Raw genomic sequence first — 20,340 nt, forward strand, 5'->3', positions numbered from 1 at the left:
TGTGTGTGTGTGTGTGTGTGTGTGTGTGTGTGTGTGTGTGTGTGTGTGGGGGAGGGGAAAATGCTTTTAAAAAAAAAAATCAAGCCTTCTAGGGTCGAAACACAAAGCAATCAAATGAAGAACAGGAAGTACCCGTGTCTGGGCCATTGTTTAGAAACATTCTAAAATGGTCTCGAACATTTTTCACTTTTTACGCTGTCCCCTTTGTTGTCTCTTCATCACGTGCCCTCCTCCAACTTCAACTTTTTTTTTTCTTTCTTTTTAATCTTCTCCCTCTCTCATCTCACATAACATCACTCAGCTTTGCGCTCTTCTCGCCTCACCTTTCTTTGCCTTCCGGCCCTCTCGCTTCTTCCTCCTTCTGTCATCTTCTACATCCTGTCATCTCCTTCTTTTATCTCCTGCTGAGGGCCCCAACGCCTCCCGAATGAGAACCTACATGCAACGTCTTGTGGCCCCCAATGATGGGTGTGGAGATGTTCATGCGTGTGTGTATGTGTTAGCTTCCACGAATACTGACGGTGAGGTGTTTGGAATTTGGCAGTGTGGTGCAGGGTTGACTTGTAAGGGGCCAGCGGGTGGGGGGGGGGGGCTCGCGCAAGCCCCCTGACCCGGGTCACAACACCGTTCACGTTTAACCATTTGACCAGGTGACATCATCACGAAAAATAAAAACAGTTCTTTCAACAGCTTTGGGCTCACTGCTCCTAGAATTGCCAGTCTGGACAACATCACGACAACAATCAAATGCTTATGTTTTTCATTTCAAAAAACTCTTGACAGAGGTAATATGTCATCCAAACCATATTTTCTGAACTTTTCGCTTCCTGGAGCTGAAGTGTCCTTTCGACCACGTAGTGTTGAATATAGCGTAGTGTGTGTGAAAAATACTTGACTTTTCACATTCCCTCTCCATTATCCATTATGAGTAACAATTTTGAGTGGAGTTCCTCAGGGAAGTGTTTTAAGTCCTCTTGTTCTGCTCGCTATTTTCCAAGCAGACACAAGGACAAAATACTGCGATGTTTCACATCGATGTCTGTTGCGATACAGAATGATTTTGGACGATTTTGCACATTACATTTGAACTTGACGCTTACTAGGTTCTTTCTATGGGTAAAATCACAAAAAAAAAAAAAAAAAAAATGACTGCCAAAATTGCTGAAATCAATTTTGGAAATGACTTGTTTTTTAGGGGACGGTCCGTTTTATGCAAATGTAGTCTTGCTACCATGATGACTGGGGCGGAGCTAGGGGATGTGACTTTTCTGACACACCCAGTGAACATTGTCCCTTGTAAAAAGTGAGCACCAAATCTACGACCATTTTTTTTTTTTTGGGTGGTATTTTCGGGGATCATCCAGAGCAGGAGATGTTCACCCCTTCTGCATCCAGACTGAAAATGAATCGTCCCCACCGGCTAATTCCACCGGTTGTTTATTGTCACACCGTGCTGTCTGTTGTCACTGACCTGACGACGGCGCTCTCTCTGTCCTCGCTTCGCAGGCCTTCGGCAACGCCAAGACGGCCCACAACAACAACTCCAGCCGCTTCGGCAAGTTCATTCAGGTCAACTACCAAGCCAGTGGCACTGTTCGAGGGTAAGCCCCGACTTTGAATCGACTCGAGTATGAGACTCAAAATAACGACAAATCAAAATATTCAAAAGGAAAAAACAAGTCTGCAATTCTTAAAAATTGATGCGTGTGTGTGTGTGTGTGTGTGTGTGTGTGTGTGTGTGTGTGTGTGTGTGTGTGTGTGTGTGTGTGTGTGTGTGTGTGTGGTTTCAGGGCCTACGTGGAGAAGTACCTGTTGGAGAAATCTCGTCTGGTCTACCAGGAGCACAACGAAAGGTAAGAGGCGGTGATTACACGAGTCCCTTCGGCACGCCCCTTCGGCACGCCCCTTTTTGACTCGAGCGAAATAACCGCAAGTGGGCCTGATTACCATCCTGGCGCTGCTTGTCGACGTGTTTGTTCAAGTGGCCGCTGACGCGCTTGCTGACCGGCGGTGTGTCATGTGTAGGAACTACCACGTTTTTTACTACCTGCTGGCTGGAGCCAGCGAGGATGAGAGGAAGTCGTTCCACCTGCTCCAACCTGAGGAATACCACTACCTCAACCAGGTCAGCACGCATGCGCCTTCCTGACGCACTCGGCCCCTTTGACTTCCACTTTGCTTTCCTTCTTGGTGAATAGGATCATCCGTTTTGCCTTCTCTCCTCCCCCCTCTCCTTTGCCTTCTTTGCTAGCGCCTTCCTTCCCTCCTTCCTTCCTTCCCTCTTGTCTTCCTTCCCTCCCTCTTGTATCTCTCCTGCCTTCCTCCCTCGAACTTCCTTCCTTCCTTCCAACCTTCCCTCTTGTCTTCTCTCCTGCCTCCCTTCCTCGACCTTCTTTACTTCCTTCCTTCCTTCCTTCCTTCCTTCCTTCCTTCCTTCCTTCCTTCCTTCCTTGTTAGCTCTTCTCTTTCCCCCTCTTCCCTCTTTCATCTTTGCTTTTTTTCTTTTCCCCCTTCCTTACTTTTCCCTTACTCACGCCTTCTTTAACATCCCCGCAGCAGGGCTTCTTTTCGAAGCCGTCGCTTTGCTTTTTCCATCAATCCCGTCTGACTTCCCTTTCTTCTTTCCTTCCCCCGTTCCTTCTTGGCTTCTCTCCTCCCCCTTTGACCTTCTTTGCTTTCTTCCTTTCTTCCCTCCTCCCTACATTTTTTTTGTCCCATCCCATTTACCTGCTTTCCTTTGTCCTTGACTTCAACCATTTTCCCCTCCTCATTCCCACTGTCTCCCTTTCTATCTTCTGTACTTCCCCCTCGCCCATTTACCTCTTCTCACTTCATCCTTCTCTTATTCTCTTCTCTCTCTGTCCTCTCTTCCCTCCACATTGATGACATCCCTCCTTCTTTCTTTCCCTCTCTTCAGTCCTTTTTTCTTCCATTCTGGCATACTTGTTTTTTCCAGCTCCTCTCTTGTTTTCCGTCTTTCATTCTTCCTGTCCTCCCTCCGTTATTTTTGCTCTTCCTTGTCTTCTCCATCTTTTTCTGCCCACTATCTAGTCCCCCTTCCTTCCTTCCTCGTGCCCACCCGGCGAGTCCATTCCATTTCACATTGATTTATGTACTTATTCATGTTTACTCAATTGGAGCACCTTGCTGCAATCTGTGGCGTCGGTTGCATCAGCGGACTCCTTCCGAGCCCTCCCCGGCGTGGTTGTGCGCGCGCGTGCCACATTCCCTCTTAGCTTGCCCGCACACAGGGAGCGCCCCACAAAGACAAACGTCTGTTCGTCATTTCGGGTTTCTACCAAGACAAGTATCACTTCCCCTCATCCCACGTCACCTTGCGAATCCTCACATGTGCCTTCCGCATCTTCCCAATTGCGTCTTGTTACTATGAGGTGCTGTTTCCATGGTAACAGAACGACTCGCGCCGTTCAGCTCGCGTGCCGAGGCCGCTGGCAGTCGACTATGTTTGTGCGCCTGTGTGTTTGTCGCGCACGCACGCACATGCACACACGTTCATCCATATTTAGCATTTTCCTCCAGATTTGGTTGCCAGCGTGTTGGTGTACGTCCCTCTCTGTCCATCTGTCTCAGGGTTCCATCTCAAATATGCCTTTCGCTACATTTTCATATACTTTTACTCGCAGTTGATTCATTCCCACCATTTTTTTTTTTATCTCATTGTGATAAAACTAAGCCGGTGACATTGCACACCATTGTTGGAATTTGATTCCCGCGCAAGCTCTAAAGTGCAGCATCTGCCATGAACTTCTTACCTGGCCGCAAATGTTTTTCTTCTTTTTTGATGTTACTTATTCCAGAAGGATGAGTTTCATCATTTTTATTTTCGTCACATCTCGCTCGTTGAAGGCTCGCCATCGATTTGTGCCAGTCTGCTGTTTTCATATTGACCCGGCGAGTCGTGTTGTCGTGTGTGCGGTTGAGACCCCGCTAACGCACTGTGCCTCACTTGCAGATGACAAAGAAATCGCACAAACTCCGCTGGGACAATTGCTATGAGAGCGAGCTGGTCAGTATATCACGCCTGTGTGTACGCGTGCGCACGGAGGTGTGGGTGTGTGGTCCCGGCCCGATCTCAGCCGCTCGCGCCCCGTACGGCGCTGCCGCCCCCTTTTGATGGGATATCCTAACCCTTACAAACTGTTCATTCGTTTTCATGCGCACGTCACAGAATACGTTTCGGCTTCGTTTTGAACCAGGCCAAGAATATCCAAATTTATCCAGAACGTTTTGTAAGGGTTAATAAAGCGAGAGATATAATCTCAAAGATGTTGTTTGTCACCTCTGATTTGCATGCGCAATAAGGAAACCCCCCACGAATCCCTCGAAAGCCACTTGAAGTGCTGTCCCGACCGGAAACCGCCGTCTTAAAGTGGGGGAGGGTTCAGGACTTTGTGGATCAACACTGCACACAATATGTTCGATTTTGTCCCGTTTCTCAATGACATTCTCTTTCTTTTTGGTGGGTTCCTGTCCTGAACCTTCTTCCTTGCTTGAGTCCATTTGCTGTGCAAGATCTTTCCATTCGCTTCAATAATTTTGCTCTTTGGATCGTGTCACCCCTTCTTGTCACTTCTTTCATTTTAATTCAACGGTGACATTTATTGCTCTTTGCGTAAATGTACACAAAAAGAGCTCATCTCAAAGAGCAAACCTTGTTTGGATGCGTTTGGTTGTGGGCCGCCTCAGTCTGACGCGCGTTTCACTGTTTTTGTGCTCTTGTTTTGAATGTCCGTGCTGTTAGCTTGAGTGGAATGTGTCGGCAGGGTGCGATGCATTATTATCATTTTTTTAATTGAGCTTTTGTTGTTGTTGTTGTCGGTGCTGTCATGTGGGCGCGTTCATTTGAGCGCCAGTCATGATTAAGGCGAAGTAAAGTTTCCACCAAGCTGTCCAGCCCAACTTTTGAAGGGTACAGTAAATCCTGAAGTGGTTTGTGTGTGAAGGCAGCATGGTGACACAGAGCGGAAGTGCGGTGTTTCCCAACCTTTAGTCAGCCAAAGCACGTATTTTACATTTTGAAAAAAAAAAAAAAAAAAAAGCTCACTGCACACCAACAAACAAAATATTGAATTCTTCAGCCCGCCATTACATCTTGGTCATTTGCTCTCAAGTGATACAGAACGGTTCTGGAGGTACGTTGATTTTGGACGACATGCTGTCGAAATTCAGACATAGTTAAGATGACCATTGGGGGAATCAATTGACTATTCTATTGATCCGAATAACTGGCACGGGAGTTTTTTTTTTTTTTCTCATGCTGAAATGGATAGCGTGTTTCAGAGTTTTAGCTAGCAGGCTAATTATTGTACTTGGCTCAATGATTCCAAGACAACCAAGCTATAAATAAAAATAGCCCGATGATGTCACTTTGGTTCCCAGTTTGTTCATAAATTTAGTTAAGAGATGGAGAGCGGGGAGAAAATGTTTTACAAAACAATCCATATTTATTAATATATCGCTTTCACAACGGCTGCAGCTGTAACAAAGCGCTTTACAGAACAGTTAACATGAAATAACAAAATAATATAACTCAAAACGTAAGTCACGGAGAGTCGTGCAATCTTTACCACTTTCCCTGCATACGTTTTGGTATCGATCTTGCCTCGTCCGAGCAGCCTAACCTCAAAACGTTCAGCATCGAATGCTAACGTGTAGCCACTTAGCACCCGATCAAGGTTGGGAAGCGGCTCGCTCAGCAGTCCCATTCAACGTCTGGCAGTCAAATGTGGAAGTGAGCATTCTCAGGCCGCCATTCAACCCCCTGCTCTGTTCTTTTTCTTCCCTTGTTGTTGAGAATCCGTTTCAACCAAAGTAAATGTCAGCGCTTGGTGGAAACTGAGCCGATGACGATGGCGAACCCGACTTTGCAACGTCAGCGGCGTAATGCAGCAAACTCAACCAAGTCTTTGTTTTCCAATCTGTCAAAAATAAACCCGCCGTTTCCTCATCGTGCCTTGACTTGACTGCAGTTTGTTTGTCCAATGATCTTGTTGACCAGAGTATTGGCAAACAAACATGAACGTGAATGTATCGCATTGTGTTGTTTGGCACCGCCGTCCGAGTGCAGCCTGCGCTTTGAAAAGTGGCTCGATTGTTCTCCGAGAGGAAACAATGTGGGGAAGAAGGAGTTTTGGGATGTGAAGAGCGGGCTGCTTGTGTTTTCTTGAGCTAGCCCATGACTCTGCTTTGCGATGATCACATTTTTAAATGTTCTTCATTTCTTAAGTCAAGAATTGAAAAATGTTTTTTTCTTTACTCGATTTGAGCCACTCCCGAGTCGTCATGTTGGGATGCCGTTCTTAATTTTATTTAATTTTTTAAATTAAGCTAATCAAGTCAGTTTGGCTGCGCTTGTATTTTCTTCGCAATGCATTGCTGAGGTATCGTATCGAGGCTCCCTAATCAGCGGATACTTGAAAACAAATGAGTGCAGTGGGTGCAAAAAATTGCGATCCTGTATTATTTTGCCGAGCAAAAAAGCCCTTTCTCTCTCTTTGTTTCTCTCTTTGTTGTGTTTATAGTTTGAGGTGTCACAAAAGCAACAAAGGTGTTGTGAGTTGCAAAAGAACACAACAAAAGTAAAAGCTTGATGGGAACTTTTTGGGGATGGAAGAAGAAGGGAGTCATATTGTCACATTCCACCGCTAAACATTCTTCATTGCCACACAGGTGCAAAAAAAAAACAAAAACGAGTTTTGGACTAAGTGTCTAAAATTGAAACTAAAAAAAAAATGGGTGCAAATGTTAGGTGTGGGTATGTTTATTTCAGTTGTTTACGCTGCCGCCTGGGGATCCAGCAGGCCTTCTTTGTTGATATCATCTTGAAGATATTGTCTAACGTGGCGTGTGGATCAGGGGGAACAAAAAAAAAAATAGGAAAAAAAAAAAACGATCACGTCTTCCTGTCTTCCGGTGTGTGTTTGCGATACCAGCAGGACTGCTTCAGCGTGGAGGGCGAGGACTTGAAACACGACTTTGAGCGTCTGCAGCTGGCGATGGAGATGGTCGGCTTCCTTCCCGCTACGCGCAAACAGTAAGGCCGAGCGAGCGAGAGCGCCTTGACGCGTGCGGTTTTGGAATACTTAGCCGGGAGCCGCAGCGTGATTGTGTGCTGCCGCTGGCTACGGGATGCCAGAGTGAAGTGAATCTGCAGATATTTAGCCTACAAAACATTTTTGTGGCCGCGTATTACCAGCTCAGCACATTGCGGTTGCCGCCATGGCGACTGGATGGAGGATGAGAGCAGTCAATCACGTGTTCGCTCGTTCGTCGTTGGCCTCCGTTGCGTCTCTGCAGCTGCGAAGTATAACCGGACTCAATGTCAGATTTTGGCCCGTGTTGCGCAACCAATCTTCTTCTTTGTCTATTGGCGGCTAAATGTTGCAAAAGACACTGCGGGGGGCGCGGCACAATCTTTTTAATTTGAGGGCGACCTACCGAACCATCAAAGGACGCGAGGGCCACTTTGACACGTCGCTAACTTCCACTAAACCCGCTGAAACCAATCCGTCAAGGAATTGTTTATTGTTGTTGCGTAGCTGGTATCAAATCAAAGGATTTTCAAAAGAACTCTAAAATGAGCCTGCTAAGGGATGCCAGAGTTGGAGTTCTGCGCTCCCTCTTACGAGCACCAGTCGAGAGGCGAGCAGCGGCATTCTGGACCAACTGGAGACACTTCATGGAGGATTAGCTGACTCCAAAATCAAGTGCGTTACGGGAATCCAGCCGAGATGTGACGAAAGCGTGAATGACTGTAGCAAATTGCTCTTGAGAAAGGAGAGGCCCGACTCGTACTGAGTAACTGGTTAAGTAACTTCTGATGAATTTATCATTTAAACTGCGGCACAAACATCCAATGGACATACGTAGTACAGTACAGCACCGACATCGCCAGCGTGACAAGTGAAAGACGGGCAAGTTCATTGATTGATTTTCCCAACAACAAACAATAAACCAATAATTAGCAAAACAAAGGCTAGCCTGCTAGCTAACACCAGCTCAATAAGATGTCAAAACAGCGCAGCTGAGCCACTCATCCAAGTAACAAAATAAAAAAAAAATCTTTTATTCTGTTGAGCTGGTGTTAGCTAGCAGGCTAGCCTTTGTTTCGCTAAATTATTCAAACTCAATGACGGAGGTTTGGTTCCCCGTCTGCAGCTCCTACGTCTTGTGATCTTCCCCGTTCACTTATTTACGACAGTCACTAAATTTATTGTACTCATCCGTAGCTTCCCAATGAATTATTGTTTCAATACGAGTCTCTTCTCTCTCTCTCCCTCCCCCGCCAGGATTTTCTCGCTGTTGTCGGCCATACTCCACCTGGGCAACATCCGTTACAAGAAGAAGACCTACAGGGACGACTCCATCGACATCTGCAACCCCGAGGTCCTTCCCATCGTCTCGGAGCTGCTGGAGGTGAGCGTGTTTTAATTGCTTGCAGCGTTCTTGCTACAGCGCGGTGGTACCGACTCAAAAGATTTGAAGCCTTCTTGGGATACGTCTCAAGGGAATAACGCTGCACACGTTTGGATTTTTGTGACACTTTTTTTTTTTCCCCCCTGAAAAGTGACAATGACTGTGAAGTCTTTTAGTCCAGGTGCAAATCGCGTGTGATCCTAAAGCTAATGTTATGTACGTAATGTTAAGACTAAAGCTAATGTTTTTCAGTCTGGTGTGTGTTATGTGACATCACATTCCAGGGCTGTACCACAGTGTTTTTTTTTTCTTCCTTCTGAAGACTTTTTTTTTTTTGCGGGGGCAGGGGTTGGCTGCTTTTTTTTTTTTTTTTTTCCCCCCCCCCAAGTTATCCCGTGATGTATGGCCCACCCATGAGGCATAATAACCACACAAATGTGTGTGACTTGAAAAAAAAAAGAAGAAAAAATGTCCGCCTGTGTGTCTCTTCGGACAAGGCCGGCTTGTGGTGACGGTAGAAGCGAAGAGGTGCTTGACAACAGCCAAGCTTGAAACCCTACTTTTAAACCTTCATCAAATTTTGTCGCTTCCCGGTGGCTCCATGAGGCGGTTGTGTTTGTTGCGGCTCTGCGCAAACAATGTCAGAAGTGTTCCGGAGGTTTCTGTCAACGGGCCAGGGGAGATGTTTTGATTTCGTGAATGCCACAACTGGAAAAGTGGCTTGGGAGTCTGCCAACATTCACTTGAAACCCTAATTTGGGTTTCTAACCCTAACCCAAGCTTAAAACCATCACCCTTGTTTGAAACCTTAACCCAGGATTGAAACCCTACTCTCAAACTGGCTTGGGAGTCTGCCAACATTCACTTGAAACCCTAATTTGGGTTTCTAACCCTAACCCAAGCTTAAAACCATCACCCTTGTTTGAAACCTTAACCCAGGATTGAAACCCTACTCTCAAACCCTAACCCCGGATTGAATCACCAACCCGCCTTGACGCCATGTCACCCTTGTATGAAATCGAAACCCAAGATTGAAATCATTGCTTGAAACCTTAACCCTACTTGAAACCTTGTTTTGAAACCCCAAGCCTTTTGTTTTTGAAAGCTTAATATGAAAGCCTCATAAGACCTTCCTTGAATTCCTAATTTGAAACCTGAACTTGGCCTTGAAACTGGACATGACAACTCTCGCCCTTGGGTGAAACCCGGACTTGAAATCCGAATCGTGGAACATTGACACTATGATTATTTTTGAAAAGCCACACATACCCTGACATATTTTAAAGTGATTACGAACTATGGCGATGCCACTGATTTTGTTGCATTTTATTTATTTATTTATTCATTTTTTGACACATGTTTAGCAAAATCAAAGAAGTACAATTACGAACTTAGAACAAAAGAACATTGGAGCCGGACTTGAATGTAAGCTGCCCTTGGATCCGTTTTGACAAGCGCGTGTTTATTAAGGGATTAGCCCTGTGATCTGCGCTACCAAGCAACTAATGCATTGCAAATATCAACCAATTGCATTGCAGCATCCAGAGTGGTCTTTGCTCCTTGCGCAAGGATTAGCCCGCAGTGTGAAATGAAGTCTGATAATGCCCTCACACACACACACACACACACACACACACACACACACACACACACACACACACACACACACACACACACACACACACACCCACAGGGTCTCGAAAAAATCCACCGGCGGCCGTGTCATCCATGGCTGGTCCTCCGCCAAGTTTGGTCTGCGGTTCAGTGGGAGCATGCCAGGAATACTCCAGCCGGAAAGCGGCAAGGAGGTTCCTTGCTTAGTTCGGGATGAGTAACTGTGGGGCTTCGCGACGACCGGCTGAATTAGTAACATACCAAGAGAAAACAAACAAAAACAATGATGACGGAAAAGGTTTTGCTAATCTCAAACCTTCATTTTACCCGTTGCAAATACGGTTGAACTCCGCATACTTGTGGTTCAGAACCCATGGACTCACCTACTCACAGATTTAAATTTAATTTTTTTTTTTGTCAATGCAATAATAACAGTAGATTGTATTGAATCGATTGCCATCTCCTTTACCCCACTGCACAGGACACCACTATGTTGAAATCCTAAAGCCTTAATTTGAAACCTTAACTCTTGTCACGTAACGCGCAGTCAAGCCCCGTTTTGTTTTTGTCACCCCCTGTAGGTGAAAGAGGAGATGTTGCTGGAGGCGCTGACCACCAGGAAGACGGTGACCGTCGGGGAGAGGCTCATCGTGCCCTACAAACTTGCAGAGGTGACACATACGGACACATATCAAAATTCTCGTTTTACTGCTTTAGTCACCTGCAAGACACACAATCCAGCCCAAAATAATGGATGCTGGCACATTGTGATGCATACGTTTCTGCACAACATTGTAAAATTATGACAAGGGAACTGGGAATAATTTTTCACAGGTTATTAAATAAAAAAAAAAAAACTTTTCTGTGTTGATATCACAGTTTTTGGCATTGACAACAAACTAAACCTACGGGCTCCGTATAAAGCTCATGGAAATTGTTTAAGAAATGAGCAAGTTATGACTGAATTTCGACGTCAGCCCATTGCCTTTGCCGCGAACATTGTCGCCCCCAACATGGCCGCCGCGTAGGCATGTCAGTTACCCAGGCTGCTACGTCACGCCATGCTAGCTAACGGACAAACAAATGGCACGCTGCAATTTTTGTTATTGGAATGCGATTTCTCTTCATGACCTTTGAGACACGATGAAATTTATTCCCCCCTGCCCCAGAGTCCAAATTGGTACGATCCGGCTATCTTAATTAGCCTGCTAGCTGACAAACATTTGGTTAAGTGCGACCCATTTTCTCCTCTTGCACTTTGACCCTCCATGAGTGCCATTCTGTACGTGACAGAAAGTCATCCAGTCTCTCTTGACTGATCTTAATCGCAATCTGAAGAGACTTGATGGCGTTGGTGTGTCGCGACTGAAGCACAACGCCGCCTCGCACCCGATGACAACCTGTTGTTTTGTGACAAAGCGCGTCAAGCGTTGATTGTATTCGTGCGCTTCCTCACGCTTGTCAGGGGGGGAGTTTTTCATTGTGGCCCGACCCGCACGCGCAAACTCTTCTACTCCCCCCCTGCGACTTCCCGTTTCCTGTCGTGCCAAGCAGGCGTCTTTGTGGACTCGCCCCGCCCACTCGGATGTGATGTCCGGCCCACGCGGACCACTTTTCGGTCGCGAGAGTTCATCTAAAAGTAGGCGGTTACTGTGCGGAATTTAATTTGGCGCTAACGGCTGCGGGGCTTTTTTTTCTTTTCTCTGAGGAAGGAAGTACTCCACACAAACACAGATACACAGTCTGCTTAGCCGACCACCACCCACATGCACATCTGATCTGTGCACCAACAATAGTCGCTCACAAGCTGACCCGTCTGCCCCCCGCCCCCACCCCCTCCCTCCATTCTTGCAGTCATGTGGTCTTGTCTGAGGAATGTGAAGCCTCCACTGGAATACGCAGTCCTGACAAAGCGCTATCACTGTAACTTTCCCTCAGCTCAGGGGTCGGCAACCCAAAATGTTGAAAGAGCCATATTGGACCAAAATAAACCAAAAGCAAATATGTCTGGAGCCGCAAAAAATTTTAAAAAAGCCTGATAATGAAGGCAACACATGCTGTATATATGAGCTATATTAGCCTGCTAGCAACACAACTAAGGCGGCTACAAATACACAACGAGCATTCATGATTAAACAAAAATGCCAGAACGGCCGCTAAGATGAACGAGGCACGGGATGCACTTTCGCAGCGTGCTAACTATCATAGCTCGCGTGTACCGTTTAAAAATGCTTCTATTGGCCGCCCAGATTCCCATTTTAAGCAAGTACCTTCGATTATTTTTTTTTTGTTTTGTTTTTACAACAGCCCCCTGATTGACACCCCGCCCTGCTAATAGAAACGTGTGTCGCAGGCTATGACGCAAATATTCGTTGACGAAATGTTGACATTTAATATTTATTCAGCACATTTTTACAGCATCGGAAAACGTTAATAATGTCGGTTTCATGTTTGTCCTCTGACAGAAACCATATCAAAACAAAAAAAATATATACTTCACTCCCATCTTTTTCCATTTTCAAATATTTTTCAAAAAGCTCTAGGGAGCCACTGGAGGGCGCTAAAGAGCCGCATGCGGCTCGAGAGCCGCGTGTTGCCGACCCCTGCCTCAGCTGACTGAAAAGGCAGACTGGTTGCTTTCTTTGAAAGCCGGACAATTAATCGACTTACATCGACGTCGCTATGTATTAGAATTGAAAATGCACGTTTGAATTTGTCATGGCTAAAATTTGGGGATATATAGATGTGCTTGTTGTGCCGGGGTTATCTCATGGAGATGCATTCCCTCAACGAAAAGAATTTAGCAAGGAAGTGAAGAATAACCTTCAGCGTTTGCATCACAACTGAGTTCCCTTGAAACCGCCCTGATGATGTTTCTGCTTGAATTATTCACAGCCTTCTTGCATAACTTGTCTGTAGCATCACAGCCTGAGCGGCTAAAAATACCACAAAGAATCAATCATGCAAACATTGCCGCTTGTTTTTTTTTTTTGTTTGTTTTTTCCTTGTTTGTCTAAATGCATTTTTTTTTCCTCTCGGTTGGGCAGGCCTCAGCCCCAGTGAGTCACACGCAGTCCGCCGTCCCCGCGAAGCACCGTGACAAATATTTGCTTTTGTTTGTTTTTCATTCTGTGTGAATTTGCGTTTGAAAAACAATAGTGAGCTGTTGTTGGGGAGGCAAAATAAACAAATAAGGCTGCAAACGGCTCACTTAGTGAGATCACCACAACAAAAAGTGGGGTGCGTGTGTCCATGGTGAGACTGCCCACGCTCAAATTGGTTCAGATGAAATCATTGCTCGTTATTTTTAGCTTTCAGAGTCATTTCACTTTTAACCAGACATTCTCTCACTTTCCTGCGCAGTCTGTATCGTGGCTGGCTGGGCTTGTCTCAATCTTTATAATTATGATGATGATTATTTTTGTGAAAATTATTATTGTCGCATCACTGTGATTTTCACCAAGCACAAATTTAATGGAAAACAGGCCTAATTCGATAAATATGTTATGTTGCAATCTGTTGTTTTTTTGGTGTTGTCTTGAAGGCTGTAAATATTACATCGAGGAATGAAATGTCATACTCATAACGCCGATGCCAACTGCAAAGCCCAACCCAGAACCGCAACGTCTCCACATTTGGAATAATTCTTCAAAAAAGAGGCACGGGTCTGCTGCGGTGTGGGGAGGGCATCTGACCTGGGGGAACTTTTTTTTGGGGGTGGGGGGTGTACTAAAAAATGGTTGTGGTTGTACTATAAAATGGATGACATTGCGCTCATAACTAAGTCGCTCACCGATGTTTACTTTGTGTGTAGGCGGGCACGGTGAGGGACTCCATGGCCAAGTCATTGTACAGCGCTCTCTTTGACTGGATCGTGTTCCGGACCAATCACGCTCTGCTCAACAACAAGGACCTGGAGGACAATTCAAAGGTGAAACCTGTCGATGCCCCGCGGGAGATCTGAGATTCAAGGACGCCCCGCCCCCCCCTTCCACCCGCGTGTATGCATGTGCATCTGTGCGTGCGTGTGTCTGAAACATTTGGGCAGATGGCGTTGAATTCCCTATCAGCTCACATTACCCCACCACCCCTCCGGTCCTGTGCCTGTGTGCTCATGTGTGTGTTGTTTTCCCTTGGCACTGACGTCATGTTGATCACGTCAATGTGGGTCGATGCCGTTGCGCTTGGTATCAAGCTTATTGTTGCTCCCTCCCAATAAGACAAATCATGACATATACTGTGAGCTGCGGAGGAGAAATAAAGGCTTCCTACCGTATTTTGACGGTCCGTTCACTCACAAAAGGGGCCGCCTTCTTCGGAGGAATCAAGAACTGGATCTTAATGGATCTTAAAAGGCAATTAAGAATCGGATCTAAAATGGCTAAAAATCCTCAAATAGAAACCTTTGCCAACTCGGGTGTGTAGGAGGGATGCCACTTAAATAGTGTGACATCACAGCAGCGCGGGTCGCCGACTCATCCGTTCAAAACTAAGAAAAATGTGAACCTCCATTTAAAAAAAAAAAAAAATCCCCTCCAACTTTCCTATTTGTTTCATCAGCCCTAATAGAATAAAAAAATATTGTTACTTTTTTTCAAGTACATCTGGGTTTTGAGTTGCTTTCACTTACTTTTGGTTTTTAAGTTTGACCCGCAGAGTAAATGAAACATTGCACAAATCGGATTTTACCATGCATTGTAACTCATAAATATGTTTCAAAAAACATTTCCACCTGGTGCTAAACCTAACCCTTCATTCAAAAATATGACCAACTATTTGACTGCTTTACTGATTATATTATTACGAAACCTGATGTGTTAGAGCGGAAAAAAGAAAAAAAAAAAACGAGGGCAGATTCAGAGTCAACACAAAACAAAAAAAGTTGTCTAGAAATTCATTGTGTGGGCATGTTGAGTATCGAATGTATCGCTTCAATGTATGAACCGGTGCGACTCATGACGAGGACTGCGCTTGGCCTCCCTGCAGATCTTTTCCATCGGCGTATTGGACATCTTTGGATTTGAGGACTATGAAAACAACAGCTTTGAGCAATTCTGCATCAACTTCGCGAATGAGCGGCTGCAGCACTACTTCAACCAGCACATCTTCAAACTGGAGCAGGTACGCTCTTGCTGCATTCTTTTGCTGCTTTGTTTTATTTTATGCCATTTCCCAGTGTTTTGGGGATCATTTTTTTGGGTCCCAATTGAATGCGGAAGAACCACTTTGTCACACTTCAACATCTTGGAGAGAAAGTCTTTGCAAAACAGCGGAACCGGTTGTACCAAAGGACTATTTTCTTTTTATTTTTACTCCCTGCGGGTGACCGTTTTTGCCCCCGTAGTGTATTCCCAGCCAGCTGCATTATGAACTGTCAGCTAAACCGAGTCGTGATCTGTTGTGGCATCGCGGCAGCGGGCGGGTCGTCGTCCGCAGGCTAAAAAAGAAGAAGACTTTCGAAATATCTGCCGTCTTGGAGAAGACGAGATCACAGGCTTCCGCTGTCCGGGCCATTCAAACTTGGACTGCCAGTGAAGGATGTGACAAGCTGAGTCTCTGCCGTTTTGTTGCCTTAATAGTAGGGGAGCATTGCAGTCAATAATAATAATAATAATAATAATATCTGGAGTTCAACAATATGGGCCCTGTTTTGCAAGTCCAGCGTAAAGTGCAATCTAACTATGGACGTGGGTGCAGTTTTCTTTCTTTTGGTAATCTCATAGATGGGTGCAGGTGGAAAGGGGTGTTTGTGCCGTTATGGGAGTGAACACCGCTGACTTGATTCCCGGCCAGTTGAAGCCGCTCCTCTCATTCCCTTTAAATTCAGCGCGGGTGAGGCATATATATATATAATATATATATATATATGTGGAGGAAGCATAACGGACTCGCTTGCTGGAGTCCATGTGGGAGATCAACGCGTGTCAAGTATGTTCATAAGAAGCTGCAAGATCTCCACTTGCGGATGATGTACAGTTGATTGCTTTAAAGTGGAGTACTTGGGGACCGCCTTCCACCCCGCATCGTGCGCCTGTGTATGAAATCCCACATGTCCGCGCAGCTTCGAATCTATCTACCTGAATCAAATCCACCAAAATTGCACGACACAAAGTTGGGGGGCACCCCAACTTAGACCTGCTTCCTGTTAGTCTAAAGTCAGGTCTACTTTCTCTCACCAATTTTTTTGATGTGCCCGGGGCTTGTCATATAAAATCTCCTTGACCCGCCGGAATGCCTAGGAAGGCGCAGCACTGTCCGCTAAATTCCCCGACATGGTAAACTTGACTTGCCCTGGCACAAAAATGAAGATGTGCCTGTTTTCATGCGTCTGTTGAACAAAAATAGAGCCCCATGTCTCCGCAAATCAGCACAGTGTAGTTCTCAGTGTCTTCACGTTTTCTGTGATTATCTTTCAACATGTATCACGTCTTGAACACAAATCTGTGAATTCACTACATCGGCTCAGGAAGACCACCGGGAGGCTTTGCTGTCATGTTGCGATGTTGTTCTTGCAGGAGGAGTACCGAGCTGAGGGCATTAGCTGGCACACCATCGACTACATCGACAACAGCAGCTGCATCAACCTCATCAGCAAAAAACCCACCGCGCTCTTCCACCTGTTGGACGAGGAGTGCAAGTACGCCACCTGCTGGACGCCACTGAACGTTTTGTGGAGAATTGGGAAGCTACTTTGTCCTCATTTGTCTGCTGTTGTTGATGTGATTTTTTTTTTTTTTTTTGTGGGGGGGTCGGCACTGCAGCTTCCCTCAAGCTTCCAATCAGACCTTGCTGGACAAGTTCAAGCGTCAGCATGAGGGAAACAGCTACATTGAGTTCCCCGCCGTCATGGAGCCCGCTTTCATCATCAGACACTACGCCGGGAAAGTCAAGTACGGAGTGAAGGTGAGCTCGTTTATGTTCTTGAAATCGGCCAAATCTGGCTGTGTCGTGTGCTTCGCCCCCAAGTGGCCATTTTTTCTTTTTATACCTTACGACGGTGGTCCCCAACCACCGGTCCGCGGCCCATTTGGTGCGGAGCATCGGCCACCCCGTCGATTACCTTCCGAAGGGCGATATAAATCGTGCTGGGTGATTGCATGATAGCTCCTAGTAGATCAGGTGGCGGAAATGTGCGCCACTGCATCCAATCGGAGCGCAGCTTTTCCTTCTCACGTTGGTTTGCAAGTTGAAGTCAACAGAATGCGCCAGTCAATGAAAGAAGGCCACAGAAAGGAACAGCAACAATGTGCAGCTTCAACGCCCAGCTGTGACTCGGCGGAATCTTACGAAGATGAAGCTAATTTGACAAGCGAAGCGATGAAGTGCAAAGCTTGAAAATTTGCGCACCCTGCCCGCGTAAGCATTAGCAGTTGACCACCCCACCCCCCCCTTAACTAGCGTGTCATCTTTTGAGCACTCACTTTTGCGAGTAGCAGTGACGTCCACGCTGTATGTAGGATCGGAACTTGATTATGTTTACATTTTAAGGGGGATTCATTATTCCTGGTGGGGTGTCTGGTTTTAGTAGTTTGAAAAAAATAAAAAATAAAACTGATAAAAATGTTGATTCATTCAATAATTATCTTTGTCCCAACTTAAGAGTATTGGGGGAGAAAAAAAACTATTGTTCTAGCATTTTGGTGTCATTGCCTTCTTTTCTTGACCGATACACAAAACAGAAGCAGTGAAACGAGGCGGGTAACACACACACAAAAAAAAATCCAACTTTTAGAGGCGGCATGAAAGGAGCTTGTGTTGATCCAGCACCGCTCGCGTATAATTGGCCGACGTCACAGATGAACCATCTTTTCTCTCCTTTCGTCCAAGCCTTTTATGATCTTCTTCTTGTCGTGCTGTCGACCTACTTTTTTTTTTTTTTTTCCTTCCTCCCCTCCCTCCCCCTTGCTAAATCTAATTCTCCCGCTCGCCTTCCAGCTGCGCTCTGATAAGAAGCACATGTGCTGGAAGCGCTCAAAGTGTTTTTGGATAATACGAATCCGTAGCAGTTGGTTCTCCTCGGCAGCGGCGAGGTGTCCTCCGTGTGCTGCGAGATACGTCGGGCTCGCCGGTGACGTGGAGGGAAGATCATTTCAAGCGCGGGTGTCCAAAGTGCGGTCTCGGGCCGTACCTGCCGCGTTAACGCGACCCGCCGCTGTCTTTTTCATGATCCACCTCCAGTGGTGGGCCGTGCATTTGTCATCATAGCGCCGCTATCACGTCGAAAACTCACAACTGTCGGAAACATGAGTGCAATGGAGTGGGGGGGGGGGAAATGATACTTCAAGATTTCTTGTCGTGTGGACAGGACTTCCGAGAGAAGAACACGGACCACATGCGTCCCGACGTGGTGGCCTTGCTGAAGAGCAGCAAGAACGCCTTCATCTGCGGTCTGATGGGCATCGACCCCGTGGCCACGTTCCGCTGGGCCGTGTTGCGCGCCTACTTCAGGGCCCTGGTGGCTTTCAGGGAGGCCGGACGCCGACACACTCACAAGAAGACAGGTCAGACGGCTGCGGTCATCACGACATTGCTATTACCGCCGTGACAGCTGATCAGTTCATCGACGACGGCGTCGATGATCGGTTCATCGCTTCGGCGCATCGCCTAAATTTATATTGTTGAACAAACGCTCCAAATTTCAGCCTCTCAATGGTAAATATTTTCAGATTTCTGTCGTCTTTTGTGAAAGCAGACCCCAACTCAACTGTACTTCGAGAGCACGTTAAAACCGCCGCCGCTGACATGGAGCAAGAATAATTCACGCAACAACAAAACAATAAATCGATATTGAAGACAGTCAGTCGCGAGCACAAAAACAGTCCAACTAAAAATCAAGTCTCGCGCTGAGTCCAAAGGCAGAGTAAAAATGAGTTTGAAAAGACGTTTTAAAGATGTATAGCGAGGGGGCATGCCGGACATTGAATCCAAAGAGAGGGACCAGCAACGGAAAATGCTCGATCCTCCGCTTAGTTCTCGGTACCTCTAATCGTGTCTGGTCCGTAGATCTGAAGCACCGGGAAGGGGCGTAGGAGCTCAGAGAGGTCAGGTGGAGTTAGAGTTTTGTGCTCCCTCTTATGAGTACCAATCAAGAGGCGAGCAGCAGCATTGTGGACCAACTGGAGACGCTTCATGGAGGATTGTCTGACTTTTCCGATTCTCACGTGTTGGGACATGGCAGGATGCGATCGAGTGACGATGCAGTTGGCTCCCGTTGCGATGTGATGAGATGCGATACAGTTCATTGCTGTTTTGATACGATACGCGACCGTTCACTCAGATTACTGTGTACAATAAAATGCCACGCATCAATTCACTTCATTTATAATGCAATATAATGTAGTACGTCCGGACTCTCGTTGTATGATTCAATCCGATTACCAACTTAGCATACTTGTTTTCGACACGTCTCTCGAATTCCGCGGTAATCCGAGATGGTAACGATAGGGGGAGATTTTTTGCGAACCTTGAACGAGCCTGTACAAAATTAGGTCACCAACAACGCAGAGATGATTTGAGACACAAATTGCTTTCACGTTTGACGAATTTCTTCTTCTTCTTGCCAGGTCATGATTCCCCCCTGCCTTGCGCCACCGTCAAAACTGTCGACAGCTTCAGTTTCCTTCATCACCCGGTTCACCAGAGGAGCCTTGAGATCCTTCAAAGGTGCAAAGATGAGAAATACAGTAAGTAGGGCCACGATGGCGTCCGTTCAATTGTAGGGAGGATTTTTTATTTTTTTTAGTCAGGATGAGGCTCCAACTTGGTAACATTTATGGAACAAACTGGACAGTGTCGCAATCGTGGAACGTCTATTCCTGCCACAAATTGTCTGCGCCGATATGATTTAAGAGAAGATATTAGTCCAACTCAATTCAATTATACTCATACTGGTCATATGTGAAACTGGCCCGCTTTTCGAGCCTTAAAAATTCCTGTAAGCACCCGTCTCTAATGTCGTTTTTGGAAGCTGGCGCCTTGTTAAAAGGCTTTACGATAAGCGGCAAATTTCCAAGGTGAGTTCAAGAGAAAACGCTTAAAAATCGATTCCAGGTGAGAAGCTTTCATGATAGCAGCACAGCATAAGAAATAGAACCTCGGCTGCACAATTTCCTTTGTGACTGATCGGGAAAAAAAAAAAAAAATCAATGGAATTCGTCCCCCGTTGACTGGCAGGAGCTCACACGTCGTGTCAAGACTGGACATTCTTTCACATTTTGCCATATGTGTCATTCTCTTCTTCCAACTTGTTGCGAAACGGAATCGGATTCGTTCCACAGAAACTGTGCGACA

At 46.0% G+C, this 20,340-nt stretch overlaps 1 protein-coding gene across 1 annotated transcript in view; it reads left to right on the plus strand.

Annotated features, from left to right (window-relative positions):
* LOC109518185 (unconventional myosin-IXa-like) overlaps positions 1-20,340 on the plus strand; it is a 100,336-nt gene that overhangs the window by 61,397 nt on the left and 18,599 nt on the right. Inside the window, exons 3-15 of the mRNA XM_019873881.1 lie at positions 1,507-1,601; positions 1,791-1,853; positions 2,026-2,125; positions 3,974-4,027; positions 6,954-7,054; positions 8,310-8,436; positions 10,632-10,721; positions 13,865-13,981; positions 15,037-15,171; positions 16,566-16,687; positions 16,812-16,953; positions 18,356-18,551; positions 19,614-19,733. Of these exons, the coding sequence (XP_019729440.1) occupies positions 1,507-1,601; positions 1,791-1,853; positions 2,026-2,125; positions 3,974-4,027; positions 6,954-7,054; positions 8,310-8,436; positions 10,632-10,721; positions 13,865-13,981; positions 15,037-15,171; positions 16,566-16,687; positions 16,812-16,953; positions 18,356-18,551; positions 19,614-19,733 (1,462 nt within the window). The remainder of the gene's footprint in view (positions 1-1,506; positions 1,602-1,790; positions 1,854-2,025; positions 2,126-3,973; positions 4,028-6,953; positions 7,055-8,309; positions 8,437-10,631; positions 10,722-13,864; positions 13,982-15,036; positions 15,172-16,565; positions 16,688-16,811; positions 16,954-18,355; positions 18,552-19,613; positions 19,734-20,340) is intronic.

Source organism: Hippocampus comes, unplaced genomic scaffold, assembly GCF_001891065.2.
Source record: "Hippocampus comes isolate QL1 unplaced genomic scaffold, H_comes_QL1_v1.1 scaffold298, whole genome shotgun sequence".
NCBI classification, from domain to species: domain Eukaryota; kingdom Metazoa; phylum Chordata; class Actinopteri; order Syngnathiformes; family Syngnathidae; genus Hippocampus; species Hippocampus comes.